The following is a 14243-nucleotide window of genomic DNA, read 5'->3' as shown; positions in this document are numbered from 1 at the left end:
GGTTCTGTTTTATTAATTTTAACGAAAGTTTACAGAGACTTTGGATTTCCATTCATTCATTGTTGCACTTTTCTCCCTGTCCAGCCCCTCGCCCCCAATTAGCTCTTCTCTTTGAAAAGTAAAATTATTTCATTGTTATACAGTCCCTCCCCCAAGTCCACTCCACTGTGCAGCCTTCATTCTGGACTCCTGTCATGACAATAATACCTAATCACATATCCCTTTTAAACAGTTCTCTCCCTCATCTGTTTCAATGCAGCGTACATTATTTATCCCCTCTTTCTCAGTCTTTCCTCAACCCCGATGTCAGTTCTGTTTTACAACAGTGGCACTATGCAGTATTTGTCTTTTTGTGACTGAGATATTCACTTAGCAAAATGTCCTCCAGGGTCACCCATTTTGTATAATATTCATGAGTTCCTTGTTTTTCATTGCATTGTGTGACTATACCACAGCTTCTTTATCCATTCATTTGTTGATGGGCACTTGGGTTTGTTTCCATCCCGTTGCTATTGTGAACAAAGCCACAATAAACATGGGTGTGCATATATCTGCTTGGGTGGCGGTTATGGTGTCTTTAGGGTATATTCCCAGTAGTGGAATTGCTGGGTCAAATGGTATTTCTATTTGCAACTTTTTGAGAAAATGCCATACAGCCTTCCATAGTGGTTGCACCAGGGAATGTCAGTTTAAAGACTAAAGTGGACCTGATCCAAGCCATGGTATTTTTCAACCACTTCTTATGCATCTGAAAGTTGGACAATTAATAAAGAAGACTGAAGAACTTATTTTGAAGTCTTTGAGTTGTGATCTTGGAGAAGAGAGCTGAATATCCCATAGATGGCCAAAAGAACAAATCTATCTTGGAGGAAGTACAAGTAGGGTGCTGCTTGGATGCAAGGACGGTGAAACTCCATCTTCCATACTTTGGGGAAGGGTGGAAAGTCAGGGAAGACCATCTACAAGTTGAACTGATACAGTGATGGTAACCACGGGCTCTACCATATTGTGAGGAGGGACAAGATTCAGATCTGCTGTTCACAGGGTTGCTGTGAGTACAGGGTCTCTATGAGTTGTAACTGACTTGATGGCACTTAACAATAACAACAGTTTTACTTTTTAAAAAAATAATATTGTGCTTTTGTGAATGTTTACACAGCAGTTTAAGGTTTCAACAATTTCTACACAAATTGCTCAACGACCTCAGTTACATTTTTGCCAATGTGTGAGCATTCACATTATTTCCATTCTAGGGGGTTCTGTTTATTTTATATATATAAAAAACTTACTCAAGGTCAAGACAAGGCCAGGATTCAAATTCAAGACTGTCTGCCTCAAAAGACTATATTTTTCCTCCATACTTTACCACACAATTCTGCCCCAAAGAGGCACCTGGGTTTTCCCTCAACAAGAATGGCCCATTCAAGCTGCAGCCCACACTTCCCTGTGCAGGGTCTTGGGTCCTCATGCGGATGAAGCTGTACTATTAGGCTGCCCCAATTTGTCAAGGCCCTAAATCTACTTCCAGAACAGCCTTACCAGTTTATTCCTTAGCTTCCTTCTAAACCTGTGTGGTGCTAAGAACCATCTGGAACATTTGTTAAAAACACAGCTTCTCAGAATCTTCCCCTTGGCAATTGTGATTTATTGGGTCTGATATGGTCCTGGAAATGTTTTGGATGTTTTTTTTTTCATTACTAAAAAAAGAAATTATATTGGTCTGCAGACAATATTCATATACATTGTGTTTCATTCAAGTACACTGTGCTTCACACATTCCTTCATTCACACTGTGTTTCATACAATCAGTTTATATACACTGTGTTTCATAAAAATCAATTACCACTGATCTATGTCTACCATTAGCCAGTCTTTTAAGGTCTGAACTAGGTTCTTTTCCATTCCTTCATCTCCCCCTGCCCCGCCTTCCCACCTGTCCCCGCACAGCCCCCTTCCCCAATCTGTTTATAAGTTTGCTCCAGTAGTTTTAGCAACTGGGAGCAAGTTTGTTCTAGCAATTTTAACAAAACTGGGAGCAAAACATTGTTGGCCTGAAGTATTACATATTACACACACACACACACACATATATATATATACACACACACACACACAGGGAGATCAGGTGGCCAAGTGGTAAGGAGCTGTGTTGCCAATCCAAAGGCATACATTTAGAATCCACCAGCTGCTCAACAGGAGAAAGATGGGCAATCTCCTCTCAAGCAATTTCCTGCTTCTGTAGTAAAACCCGGTGAGGGTCTGCTATAAGTTGGATGCAACCTGATGGTACATAACAACATGTATCTATGTAGTCAAAAAGCTATTATGCCGGCAACATTGTACAGCTGAATTAGTCCAAAGTAATCAGTACACCAAGCAGTGTTCTTCAGGAAGGACTTTGCAGGGTGGTGGGAGTGGGGGCGGGGGTGGGTTGTTCCTCCCCCCCTTTGAGTGATGACTGCTAGGGTGGTTGTGCCCTGCAGGGAGTTTCTGCCTTGCTCTTGTACTGAAACAGCTTAATCAAACAGAAAGTAAGCCATTTTATAGAGTCCTTTTTAAGTCTTGCCTAAGAGAGTTTTGCAGAAGGGCAAATTAAGTAAAAAGGAGAAAGGAACACATATTTTTAATTCCTTGAAAAGACCCTAAAGCAAACTCCATGCTTAAATGAGCGAGAGACAGAAAAAAAGACACACTTCAGCTTTTCAAAGTAAATGTTTATAATTGTATCCAGAATGATTTCTGGAGAATATTTTATAAGGGATTAATTCAACTTATATAGTCTAATCAGAAAGCAGTAATGATCTTTGACACTCAAAGTCTCAAATGCAAAACTGCTAAAACTCATGAGTGTCAAAATACTGATTTATTTTATTTTTTTTTTAAAGCCTCAAACGTGCCTAATCTGCTTTGGCACTGTGTTCACTGCTGTCACCAATGCAGTTTCCACCTCAGGCACTACTCAAAAGCAACCTCCTTCAAATACTACACTTACGAGTCAGTAGGGGCAAAAAAAAAGGAAGATAAAAAACAGAAAATGGTATCATAAGACAATCAAAAGAGGAGAAAACAAGCCAGTCGTTTCTGCCCTGTGGAGGCTCTGCTCTCAGGCCTCAGTTCTGAGGGGACCGTGGCAAAGCAGCAGTGTGGCCTGTGCCCAGCTCTGAGCAGCGACAGAGGCACAGACGTACTTACCTCTTGGTGGGGGTGGGCACTCCAGAGGACATGTGGCTAACCACGGTGTCATTCATATTTGTCAGGGGACGAGGAGGGCTGCAAGAAAAGACACTTAGGTTACATTAATAATTAGCAACTCGACTAAAGAGCCAGTTATCATTCCTGATAAGCACAGAGGGACCTAAAGGAAATGAGGGGGGTGGTGCAGAAATCAATACTTCAAGCTTAAGTAACTTCAACAAGAGATGAGTGCTCTCCCAAAGCCACAAGACCAGCAGGCCCATGTAGCACCAGGAGAAGCGAGGTTTAGAAAAACAGTGCAATAGGCTGCAATTTGGTGGGTTTTACTTTTGAGTTTCAGAACCACATGAAAATAAGCATTTTGTCACAGAATTAATTTCTCTTTATAATAAGTACTGGATAGCAAGGGCCTGGAGTTTGCTGTAGATGACCAAGAAGAGCATTTCCTGTAATCTGCTGAATGGACACTGTCTTCCCTCAGGTTTAGCTTATATGCTTTTAAGGAGAAAAAAAAAAGGATCTGTTAAATACTAAAAAGAAAATGTTGAAGCAAATGTATGAATCTACTAGAATCATAACACAATGAACTCATATTTTATACCCATATCCTAACTGGAGTGACGTTCTTTTATAAAAAATTTTTTGATACCTATTGTTTTTTGGGTTTTAAAATCAGTTTTCATTCAAACCCTTATATACTTTTTGTTTTGTTGTTGTTGTTATGTTTTGTTTTATAACACTAATTATAACTGTACAATTCCATTATTTACGTCCTCTCAAAACCTCACTGTGCCCTCCCTTCCCCTTCACCCTACCCAGCCATTTGCTAAAGAATGACGTCTTTTATAACCTAACAGAAATGCAAATGTGAAGGCCAGTATTTCTGGGTAAATTTTCTTCAGCTGCTGGTTTTCCGGATTCTATGTCTATTTCTCCCTCTTGTGAGAGTTCAAAATTAATATATTTAAACTTATGAGGATGATAGTTTTAGAGGGGCTTCAGGCCTTTTGTTCATAGGGTCGCTATGAGTCATGCTCGACTCCACGGCAATCAACAACAACAACAACAACAACAACAACAGACTTATCAGAAGTAATGCACCATTCTGCCTTCTAGTCAGCTGTTCTTTCAGTCGTCCCTTCAAAAGGTTCAGGTACAAAAGGTGTGAACCTTTGACACCATGTGACTTGTGCTAAGTATTTCCTCTGGGAAATCTCTTTCTTCATTTCCAAATTAAATGAGGAAATTTTCAGAAGAATGTGTCTATGAAAATATCTTCTCATATGTGCCGGACAATGATTAAGGACAAAGAAGAAGAATAGACGTCTTTGAATTGTGGTGCTGGAGAAGAGTCTTGAACATACCATGGCCTGCCAAGAAAACAAATAGGTCTGTCTTGGAGAGGATGAAACAAGTGTCTCCTTGGAGGCTAGAATTTTGAGGCTCCGTCTCACATACTCTGGACACATCATGATTGGAAGAGTGGAAGGACAGCGCAGGAGAGGATGAGATGGATTGATTCAGTGACTGGGGTGATGGAGGTTGGTGTGTCGGAATTAGTGAGACTGGCTCAGGACAGGGAAGGGTTCAGAGCTACTGTACATAGAGTTGCGGTGGGTTGTAGGCAACTCCTATAGGAGTTGTAGGCACATAACAACAATAACAACAACATATGGTATGCTAGTCATTCTTGTAAAATGTTACTGTACAAATTACATTTAACAAATGTTGGTGAATATTAATAGACCACAGGTTGTAGTGTTTTGCATGTTTCATAATTCCTTAAAATAAAGGCTCAAAGAATTTAGAGGAACAGTTAAAGAGGGAGGGATCTATCATGTATCACCTCTCTTGGTCTCTGTAAACACATACACACATGTATAAACATAGACAGCTATATCTGTTTTATTTCTAATTAGCAATTTCAGTTCTGGGCATGAAACTTTTTATAATGATTTACCACTTAGCCTAGAAAATCAAAGATGGAAAGTAATTTGCAGGGAACAGATCTGGATCTCTTTATTTTTAAGCCCAAGTACTATCTCTGCTTAGTGTCTACACCCCTCCCTTTCTGTGGTAGGTCCCTAAATAAGACACTCAGAATTGAAAAGGCTAGACTTCAATTCTTAAGTTATTTACTTAACTTCTGTTACAGACACATGCCCAATCTTGCTTCCAAATTTCAAGTCTATCAATGCTAATGGCTGTGCCGGATGAGAACCAACTGTTTTGGTTTGATTATGATGAAAGTAAACACACAGTTTAAAAAGTTAACTTAGTTAGCCCTTAGTCTTAAATATACATTTTTGCCTCTGGTCTTTCGACTCTCCAATTAGCATAAGGAGAGAATTCTTATGCAAGAACCATCCAAGGATTGCAGTGTACTACCTGAGGGCACCAGAAACATCCGGGTTGTCCTGGACTTAGGACACACATTGTTACTCTAATTTGTTATTACTAGTAATACATTTCTAAATTAAGATAATAATAACTTCGTGTTTTTTTTTAACATATACCTAGCTAATATCAGAGTTGAAGATACATCCCTATTTTTTTTTTTTTATTTTTAGGGGGAAAATGACAACAGTAAATTTTTAAAAATGTCATTACTTCAGCATGGACACATGTGACAAAATATCATCATTTGTAGCATTTTGTTTGGATTGATGCCACAAAAGTCTTCATCATTATTCCTACCTCGGGCTGACAGTGTGCTCCAGAACTGCTCCATAGCACACATCCAGGCGTCCTCCCTAATAGTCAAAGCCACGTATCAATGACTCTGTTATAATCAAACATTGTGAGTACTTCAAGTCTCATATCCTCTCTCAACTTCCAACATGTTTTGCTACAGAATTAGATACCTGCTTGCTGTCTAAAAGGAAGAGGCATTTAAAAACATAAGGAGTATTAACTGTAAGATCTATCATAAGAGAGACAATTCACCGTGAAAAGTAACAGCTCAGAGGTAAAGTAGTCCTCAGACCCAAATTCACTGCCATCAAAGTGGTTCCAACTCACAGCGACCGGCCATCAGGTTTCCAAGGCCCTGCGTGTGTATGGGAGGAAACTCCCCATCTTGGTGGATTTGAATAACCAACCTTTCGGTTACAGCCCAGCATGTGACACATTAGGCCATAGGGCTTCTTAATGCAGTCTTAGAAAATGTAACTAATACACCAGAATGATTTCTAGCTTAAATATATAATCATCATGCTGCTTCTATGACACAGATAAAAAGAATGCTTTCAGATATGAAATAGACATTAATGGTACAGTTTCTAGAAACAACCAAAGCAGCAAATCAGCACAATCCATCTGATCAGTTTTATTGATCTTTAATATTTAAAGCACACTGAATACTTAAGGCATATCACCAAATGCTCGTTATCATCCTTTGGTGAGGAGCTCAACACGGGATTTTTTTAAAAAGGTAAAATTTTATTTTAGTTGTGATTTTAATAAACTTTGCAGAGAAGTTAGATTTTCATTCATTCACTGTTGCACATTTTACACACTCGCCCTCACTTCCCCTCCCCGTTAACTTTTTAAAAAATATTCATCCACTGTTGCACAATTACTTTCCTCCTCCCACCCCCAACGCCACCTCAGTCCTCTTCACAATGATGTATCTCTTATTCTGGCTGTTGTTGAATGTATAATGCCTAATCATATATTCATTTTAGACAGTTCTTTCTTTCATCTTTTCCAATGCAATGGCCTTTTATCTATCCACTCTCATCCTATTCTCCTCCCAAGCCTTCCCCCTATGCACACCTGCTTTAGAACAGTGGTGCTATGCAGTATTTGTCCTTCTGTGTCTGAGATATGTCACTCAGCATGATGTCCTCCAGGGCCCCACATTTTGTGTCTTATTTTACAAGTTCATACACTAAGGATTCTCATGACCTCAAAATGATGCCTAACTCTCACTTGGTGAGAGGCTGATCCTTCAGTGTTAGGAAGATATGCCATTTGCTTACTGAGATAGACCCAGATGGATGATACAGGTAGAAGGTGATTTGCTAACTAAGGGAAGTGGTTTTAAAGAGACTTCAAGAAGATATGTTCGTTTTCAAAAAGAGAAAGGAACTAGGTGCCAACTCATACAAAGATAAGACAGGATTCCTTATCTCAATGACCTAACCACATATAGAGACAGCTATGTAAACAAACACTGTAATCATAATACAGTATAGGGAGTACAGCAATACAAGTATAAACATGGAGGAGTTACAGAGAAGGAACAGTCAAGTCAGCCTGGAAGTCTGAAGGGGGACAATACCCAGAAAGACCTTAGGAGTGCCTCTTCTCACTGCCATCAAGTTGGAACTGATTCAGTTGACCCTCCAGTGGCTTTCAAAGGCTATAAATCACATAGGAGGAGACTGCCCATCCTTCTCCCATTATAATCTCATGTGGTACAAATTGTTTGCCCTCAAACAGAAGGCTCGGTGATCTACTTCCAAAAGACTACATTCAACATCTTCGGGGTCAGTGCTCCTCCATGGCACATGGAGTTGCTGTGAATCAGAACTGACTCTCCAGCAACAAGTTTGTTTCTGTTTTTGTGGTTTTTAAGATCTGTTCACATTGAGGAGAAAGACCTCCAGTGTGAGGAATTTGAATGCACCAGCAATTCTGCTGGAGAAAAGACCTGGCGTTCTGTTTCCATATGGACCCATAGCTGACCCTTCAGAAGGTTTCCAGAGACAGTAAATAATTCATTTTTCTCCCATATAGCAGCTTGCGGATTCTAACTACGTACCTTTGTGTTGGCAGCAAAATTCCTTACCAACAATATTACTAGTATCACAAACTAGCAAAATCCTGCTAAAGATTATCCAGAAACAACTGGAACAGTACACTGAGAGAGATCTACCAGAAATACCAGCTGGGGTTAGAAGAGGTTGTGGCACTAGAAACATTGCCAACGTCAGATAGGTCTTGGCAGAAAGCAAAGAGTACCAGAGAAATATCTATTTGTGTTTCATTGACTATGCAAAGGCATTTGACTGTGTGGACCACAACAAATTGTGGCTAACCTTGAGTGAAAATGGGAATCCCAGAACACCTGATTGTGCTTACATGAAACCTGTACTTGGACTAGGAAGCAGTCATCAAAACAGAACAAGAAAACACTGCTTGATTCTAAATTAGGAAAGGAGTGGGTCAGGGATGCGTCCTGTCTACATACAGTTTCAATCTATATGCAGAACAGATCCTTTGGGAAGCAGGGTTTTATGAGGAGGACTAAGGCATCAGGATTGGAGGAAGACTCATCAACAACCTGTGTTATGCAGATGACACAACCTTGCTTGCTGAAACTGGGGAGGACCCAAAGCGCTTGCTGCAGAAGGTCAAGAACTGTAATCTTCAATATGGATTGAAACTCAGTATCAAGAAGACAAAGATTCTCACCACTAGGCCAATTGGCAGCATCATGATGGAGAAGAGATTTACGTTATTAACAATTACAGCTTGCTTGGCTCCACTATCAACACTCTTAGCGCCAGCAGTCAGAAAATCAAAACATGAATTGCGTTGGGAAAATGTGCTATCAGGGGCGTCTCCCGAGTACTGAAAAGCAATGATGTCAGTCTAGAGACTAAGGTGTACCTGATCCAGGCCATGGTCTTTGCAATTACTTGTTATGCATTAGAGAGCTGGTCAGTGACTAAGGATGACAGAATAAGAATTGATGCCTTCACACTGTGGCACTGGAGAAGAATCTTGAACATATCATGGTCCACTAAGAAAACAAATTGGTCTGTTTTGGAGAGAGTGAAACCAAGTTTCTCCTTGGAGTCTACACATATTTTAGGCACATGGCCAGGAGAGACTGGTCCTTGGAAAAGGAAATCATGTTTGGAAGGTGGAGGGACAGCACAGGAGAGGAAGACCCCTGATTGAGATGGATTGATATAGTGACTGGGGCAATGGGTGTAGGTGTGTCAGAATTAGTGAGACTGGCTTAGGACAAGGCAGGGTTCAGAGCTGCTGTATATAAGGTTGCTATTGGTCACAGGCAACTCAAAGGCACATAACAACAACAAGAAGCCATCATGGAACTCTGATGGCCTTTTTGCAAGAAACTGCACAGCAATCTCGGAAGTCACACAATTTAAATCCACCAGCTGCTCCATGGGAGAAAGATGAGCAATGTCCTCCGAGGCAACTAACTGCCTCTGAAAACCTGTGAGAGTGCCAGCTATGGGTTGGTTCCAACCTGACAGTACACAACAACAACAAGAAGCCATCAGAGGTCAATGCAGGAAACTCTAAAATGTTCCACTCTATAAAACTGTAATAGAGGGTTGTAAAATGAATATGAAATATACTCATGTTAAAGATCTTCCTGGTAATCCCTTAGTTTATCCATTTTTCCTTGTGTTTAAGTTCTTCCCACCTCCTTGAAGGACATTTTGGTGGTCTATGAGGTAAAGTGTTATACTGGCAACCCAAAGAAAAGTGGTTCGAATCCACCAGCTGCTGCATGGGAGAAAGACAGGCAATCTCCTCCTATGTGATTAACTACTTCTGAAAACCCACTGGACGGTCGGCTATGGATTGGTTCTGATTCTATGGTACAGCACCACCACAAGAGCTCAACGAAGGAAATTCCAATGAATTTTGCTATGTACTAGAGGGCTGTTGTGAGGCTGAAACATTTTAATGGCATACAACAATAGCACTGAGGAAAAGGTTTCTCATATTAAAAAAAGAGCTAAAGGCAGTGTGGATAAAAAAAAAAAGTATGTAAAAGGCACAAAAATCCAAAAGTTTATGGGTCTGTGTTATTTGGCTAAGATGGGCCTTCTCGCAACCTGAGGAAGATGTAGTTGTTGCTGCTGGTGTGCTTTGTTCGCTCACTCCGCTCCTGACTCAGGCTGTTCGCTCTCCCCGGGAAACAAGTCCGTTAGGAAGCTGCCCCACAGCCACGGCTGTTAAGGACAGTCACTAGATTAGAATGACCCTAACCAGTCACAGCATAAAATCCCTGGAAAAGATGTGTGTAGACTTGATCAGAGGCGCAAAGGAGAACCTCAAGGTGCGGGGACCAGTTATGATGCCTCCCAAGACTCTAAGAATCACTACAAGGAAGATTCCATGTGGTGAAGGTTCCAAGACCTGGGATCCTGTTTCAGATGAGGACCCACAAGCGACTCACTGACCTGCACAGCCGTTCTGAGGTTGTCAGGCAGATCACCTCCATCCGCACTGAGCCTGGAGGAGAGGTCACCACTGCAGATGCCTTAAATCAATATCTTAATAAATTGATTATCTGTTGGTAAAAAGACTGGCAATCTCTTCCCATGCCATTATAGCCTGTGGAAACCCACTAGAAGGTCAGCAATAAGTTGGCTCTGATTTGATGGCAATTAGCTTGAGTTTTGAATTTGTCAAGAGCTTGAAAGGACATACTTGAAACTGAATCTAGAATGCTAAGTTAGATCTGAAGTGTGAATAAAGCTTTTCTACAAGTGGGTAAATTCTTTATATTTATATAGCAGATAGTGGGAGAAATACTCAGTGTCTTAGACCAAAAACCAGTTTGAATGCTGTAGGGCTTTTAAAGAATCTTGAAGCTACAGCCAGAAGCTTGCAGAATAAATACAAGAATCATTTGGGAAAGCTTTCTGTAAAATACTCAAGCTTTATTCTCAATACAGTGAAACGTAAACTTCAAGATTGAGGGGATTAAGAGATAATCTTGTTTCAAAATCACTGAGGTAAATTAATATTAGAAACATGGAATTTGAGAGGTCAGTTAAATTTTAGTGCAATTCTCTACATTACAGATTATGAGGATGGAACTTAACAACAACAACAGTGGTAGTGAAGATAAGGAATAGATAAGCGGAAAAAAAGACTATGGAGGTAAAAAGAATTACGAGATGGCGACTGATTAACACATGTGGGGTCAGAGGGTGGAGGGTGATGGAGACTTTTATCTTGCCAACGGAGTGGATAGCAATATGACAATATCCATATTAGACATGCATGAGTAGGAAACATTTTGGTGTTGGACTGGTGGTGTGTGAATGAGAAGAGCAGAAAGATAAAGGTGAATCAGTTTTCAAATTACTGTCTTTAAAGTAGCACTGGTCAACAGAAGCTTGAGGCTCAATGGGAAATTTTTGTATTTTAAACTTGAAAAACATTATGAGGGTCATAATTTAAATAGTAGGAGCCTTGGTGACACAGTAGTTAAGAACTTGGATACTAATGTAAGGGTAGGTAGTCTAAACGCATTAGATACTTCAAAGTACAAAGAATACGTTTTTGGAAACCCTATGGGAGAGTTCTATCCTGCTCTAAAGAGTTCCCATGATTAGAAATCGACTATATGGCAATTCCAACCGTCTAGCGGTAAGGAGCAGTGCTACTAACCTGAAGGCGTATGGTTCAAATCTACCAGCTTCTCCTTGGGAGAAAGATGAGAATTCTCCTCCTGTGCGATTTACTGTCTTTGAAACCCAGTGGAGGATCAGCTATGAGTTGGTTCTGACTTAATGGTACTCGACAACATATTCCAACAGGTTTGATTTTAATTTAAACAGTAGCTGTTCACTTGAGTATTCTGACCATTACAAAGATGAATTTTCTCTACTGTTTTCAGTTGAGGAGGTAGCTAAGAAGGTGGTTTAGACAACAGGTACAGGGATTCTGATGAGTTGGCAGACACATCTCCTACTATAAAATAACAAATTAACTTGCTGGTACAAACCATTTTCATGTTTTTCTCCTATGATGGTGGGTATTCTGACACCAGGCCCAACTTGAAAGGAAAATGCATATAAATCATCTCTTACGACTTTTTAAAGGTAGGAGAAATGACAAATAGCTAATGCCTTTTAAAATCTTCCAGGACAAATAATATATAACCATTTCTTTTCTTTTCTTTTTTTATCCGACATTTAGGGAGCTCTGGAGGCTTAGCAATAAGAAGCTGTGCTGCAATCACAAAGACAAGTGGTTCAAATCCACCAGCTGCTCCGTGGGAGAAGGATAGGCAATCTCCTCCTGTGTGATTTACTGCCTCTGAAAACCCATCTGAGGGTCAGCTATGGGTCAGTTCTGACTCAACGGCACACAACAACAACATCAAATATTTGTTGAGCCTGAAATGTGGTAGGCATTGTGTTAGTTGATGGGAACAAGGGTTAAACAACAACAGAGTGAAAATTCAGTCTTGCAAAAAAGAGAACACAGAACACAAGTAATGATAATTAATGTGGTGTTGTTATAGATGCCCACTTGGCTCTGACCCATAGCAACTCTATGTATAACAGGCACAAACTGCCCAGTCCTGTGTCATTCTCACAATCTCCTCTGTGTTTAATCCTATCTTTGCCTCACTGTGTCAACTCCATCTCATTGAGGGTTTTCTCCTTTGCTCACCTTCAATTTTTCTAAACATGATGCTCTTTTCCAGGGACTGGAGCCTCCTGACAACATGCCCATAGTATGTGACATGAACTCTCACCATGTTGGCCTCTAAAGTGCACTTTATTCCTAAAACAGGTTAGTCTGCTCCTAAGGCACTACCTGGTATATTCATGACTCTCCAACAACAAAATAATTCAAAGGTATCAATCCTTTTTTATTGTCCATCTATATGTAACTAGTAAATTATACAAAACACCATGTAGTTAGATAAATTAAAAAAATAGAATGTAGTGTGTACTTAAACAGAAGTAAGAAAAGCTACCATGCACTCACTATGGGGGAATATGCAGATTACCTCATTCCTGTGGAGGGAAGTGTTTTTATGGGATGTTAAAGAATAAAATGTAAAACATCTAATTATATAAATGAGGAGAAAATTGATCTATAGACTTTGAGAGCTTGGAAGCTCTGCAAATAAGAGGAAGGCAAAGGACCAATTAGTTGAATTGTTTAAAAAAAATTGGAAAAGGAAGAAAAGCCAACAAATTTGGGGAAATACCTAAACAAAGGTGACAAAGAAAGAACTAATACCCTTAATATAGAAAGGATTTGCATAAATTTCCAGGAAAAACATTAATATTTCAATAAAATAAACAAGCAAAGGGTAAATATATCTTAAAAAAGAGGCAATGCAAATAGCTCACAAACATGAAAATACTTGCACTATGGTTATACAAACAAATCAGTATAAACATAAGGTACTATTTTCCTTTAAATAAATTATAAAAACAAAATGGAGTAATCCCTAAAGTTGGAGAAGATCTTCTCATAGGCTCTTAAATTATCCACTGGTACAGAGTGGAATTTAAACTCAAGAAAAATTTCTAGAAAGGAATTTGGAACATATATGTCTAAGACAGTAAAAAATGTTCAGAAACTATTACCAGTAACTCCTCTCCTATGAATTCATTTTTTAAAAATTAATCAGAATTACAATAATATAGTTCTATTAAAAATATTCATGGAAGTATTATTTATAAAAGGATAATTTTGACAGTAAATTAAATGTTTAAATATAAGGGAAAGAAAAAGTAAACTAGGATACACCCGTAATTATAGGATATTATGCTATCATTAAAAAAGAGTTCTTATGAAGACTTTTTAATTACATAGGAAAATGCTTAGTATAGAAGAGGTAAAAAAATAAGAACTAGAGAAGGAAAATGCTCAGGTGAAAAACAAGGGCAAGCTAATAACTGTAACAACAGCTAACCTTTACAGAATATTTGATGGAATACATGGATTTTTAGATACTGCATTTAGAGCTTTAAATATACTATTTTATGTTAACAGAACTTCTATAAATGAAATAAAGTATTTCTACACATAAAGCAAAATCAATATAATCAGTACAAAACTTAACATCTGGACAAAACACTGCCAAAATGTTGAGAGAATTAAAATTATGGGTAATTTTCCCCTACTTTATATTTTATCTAGTTGGTTTCTTTCCCATTACAAAAAAAGGATGCTAACTCCCCTGTACCAGTCAGATCAGATTTGATGGTACACACACACACACACACACACACACACACACACACAAAGATGCTTAATGTAAAAAAAATTTATAAAATAGAAAAAGAGAAAAAAAA

General features: G+C 39.1%; 1 protein-coding gene across 1 annotated transcript in view; it reads right to left on the bottom strand.

Moving 5' to 3' along the window:
* The window catches only part of DTNB (dystrobrevin, beta), a 371266-nt gene that overhangs the window by 132371 nt on the left and 224652 nt on the right, over positions 1–14243 (bottom strand). The window contains exon 9 of the mRNA XM_006880708.1: positions 3193–3270. Within this exon, the coding sequence (XP_006880770.1) occupies positions 3193–3270 (78 nt within the window). The remainder of the gene's footprint in view (positions 1–3192; positions 3271–14243) is intronic.

This window comes from Elephantulus edwardii, unplaced genomic scaffold (assembly GCF_000299155.1).
Source record: "Elephantulus edwardii isolate Elephantulus edwardi_28Jun2011 unplaced genomic scaffold, EleEdw1.0 scaffold00009, whole genome shotgun sequence".
Taxonomy (NCBI): domain Eukaryota; kingdom Metazoa; phylum Chordata; class Mammalia; order Macroscelidea; family Macroscelididae; genus Elephantulus; species Elephantulus edwardii.
This window is presented reverse-complemented; position numbering and strand designations above follow the sequence as displayed.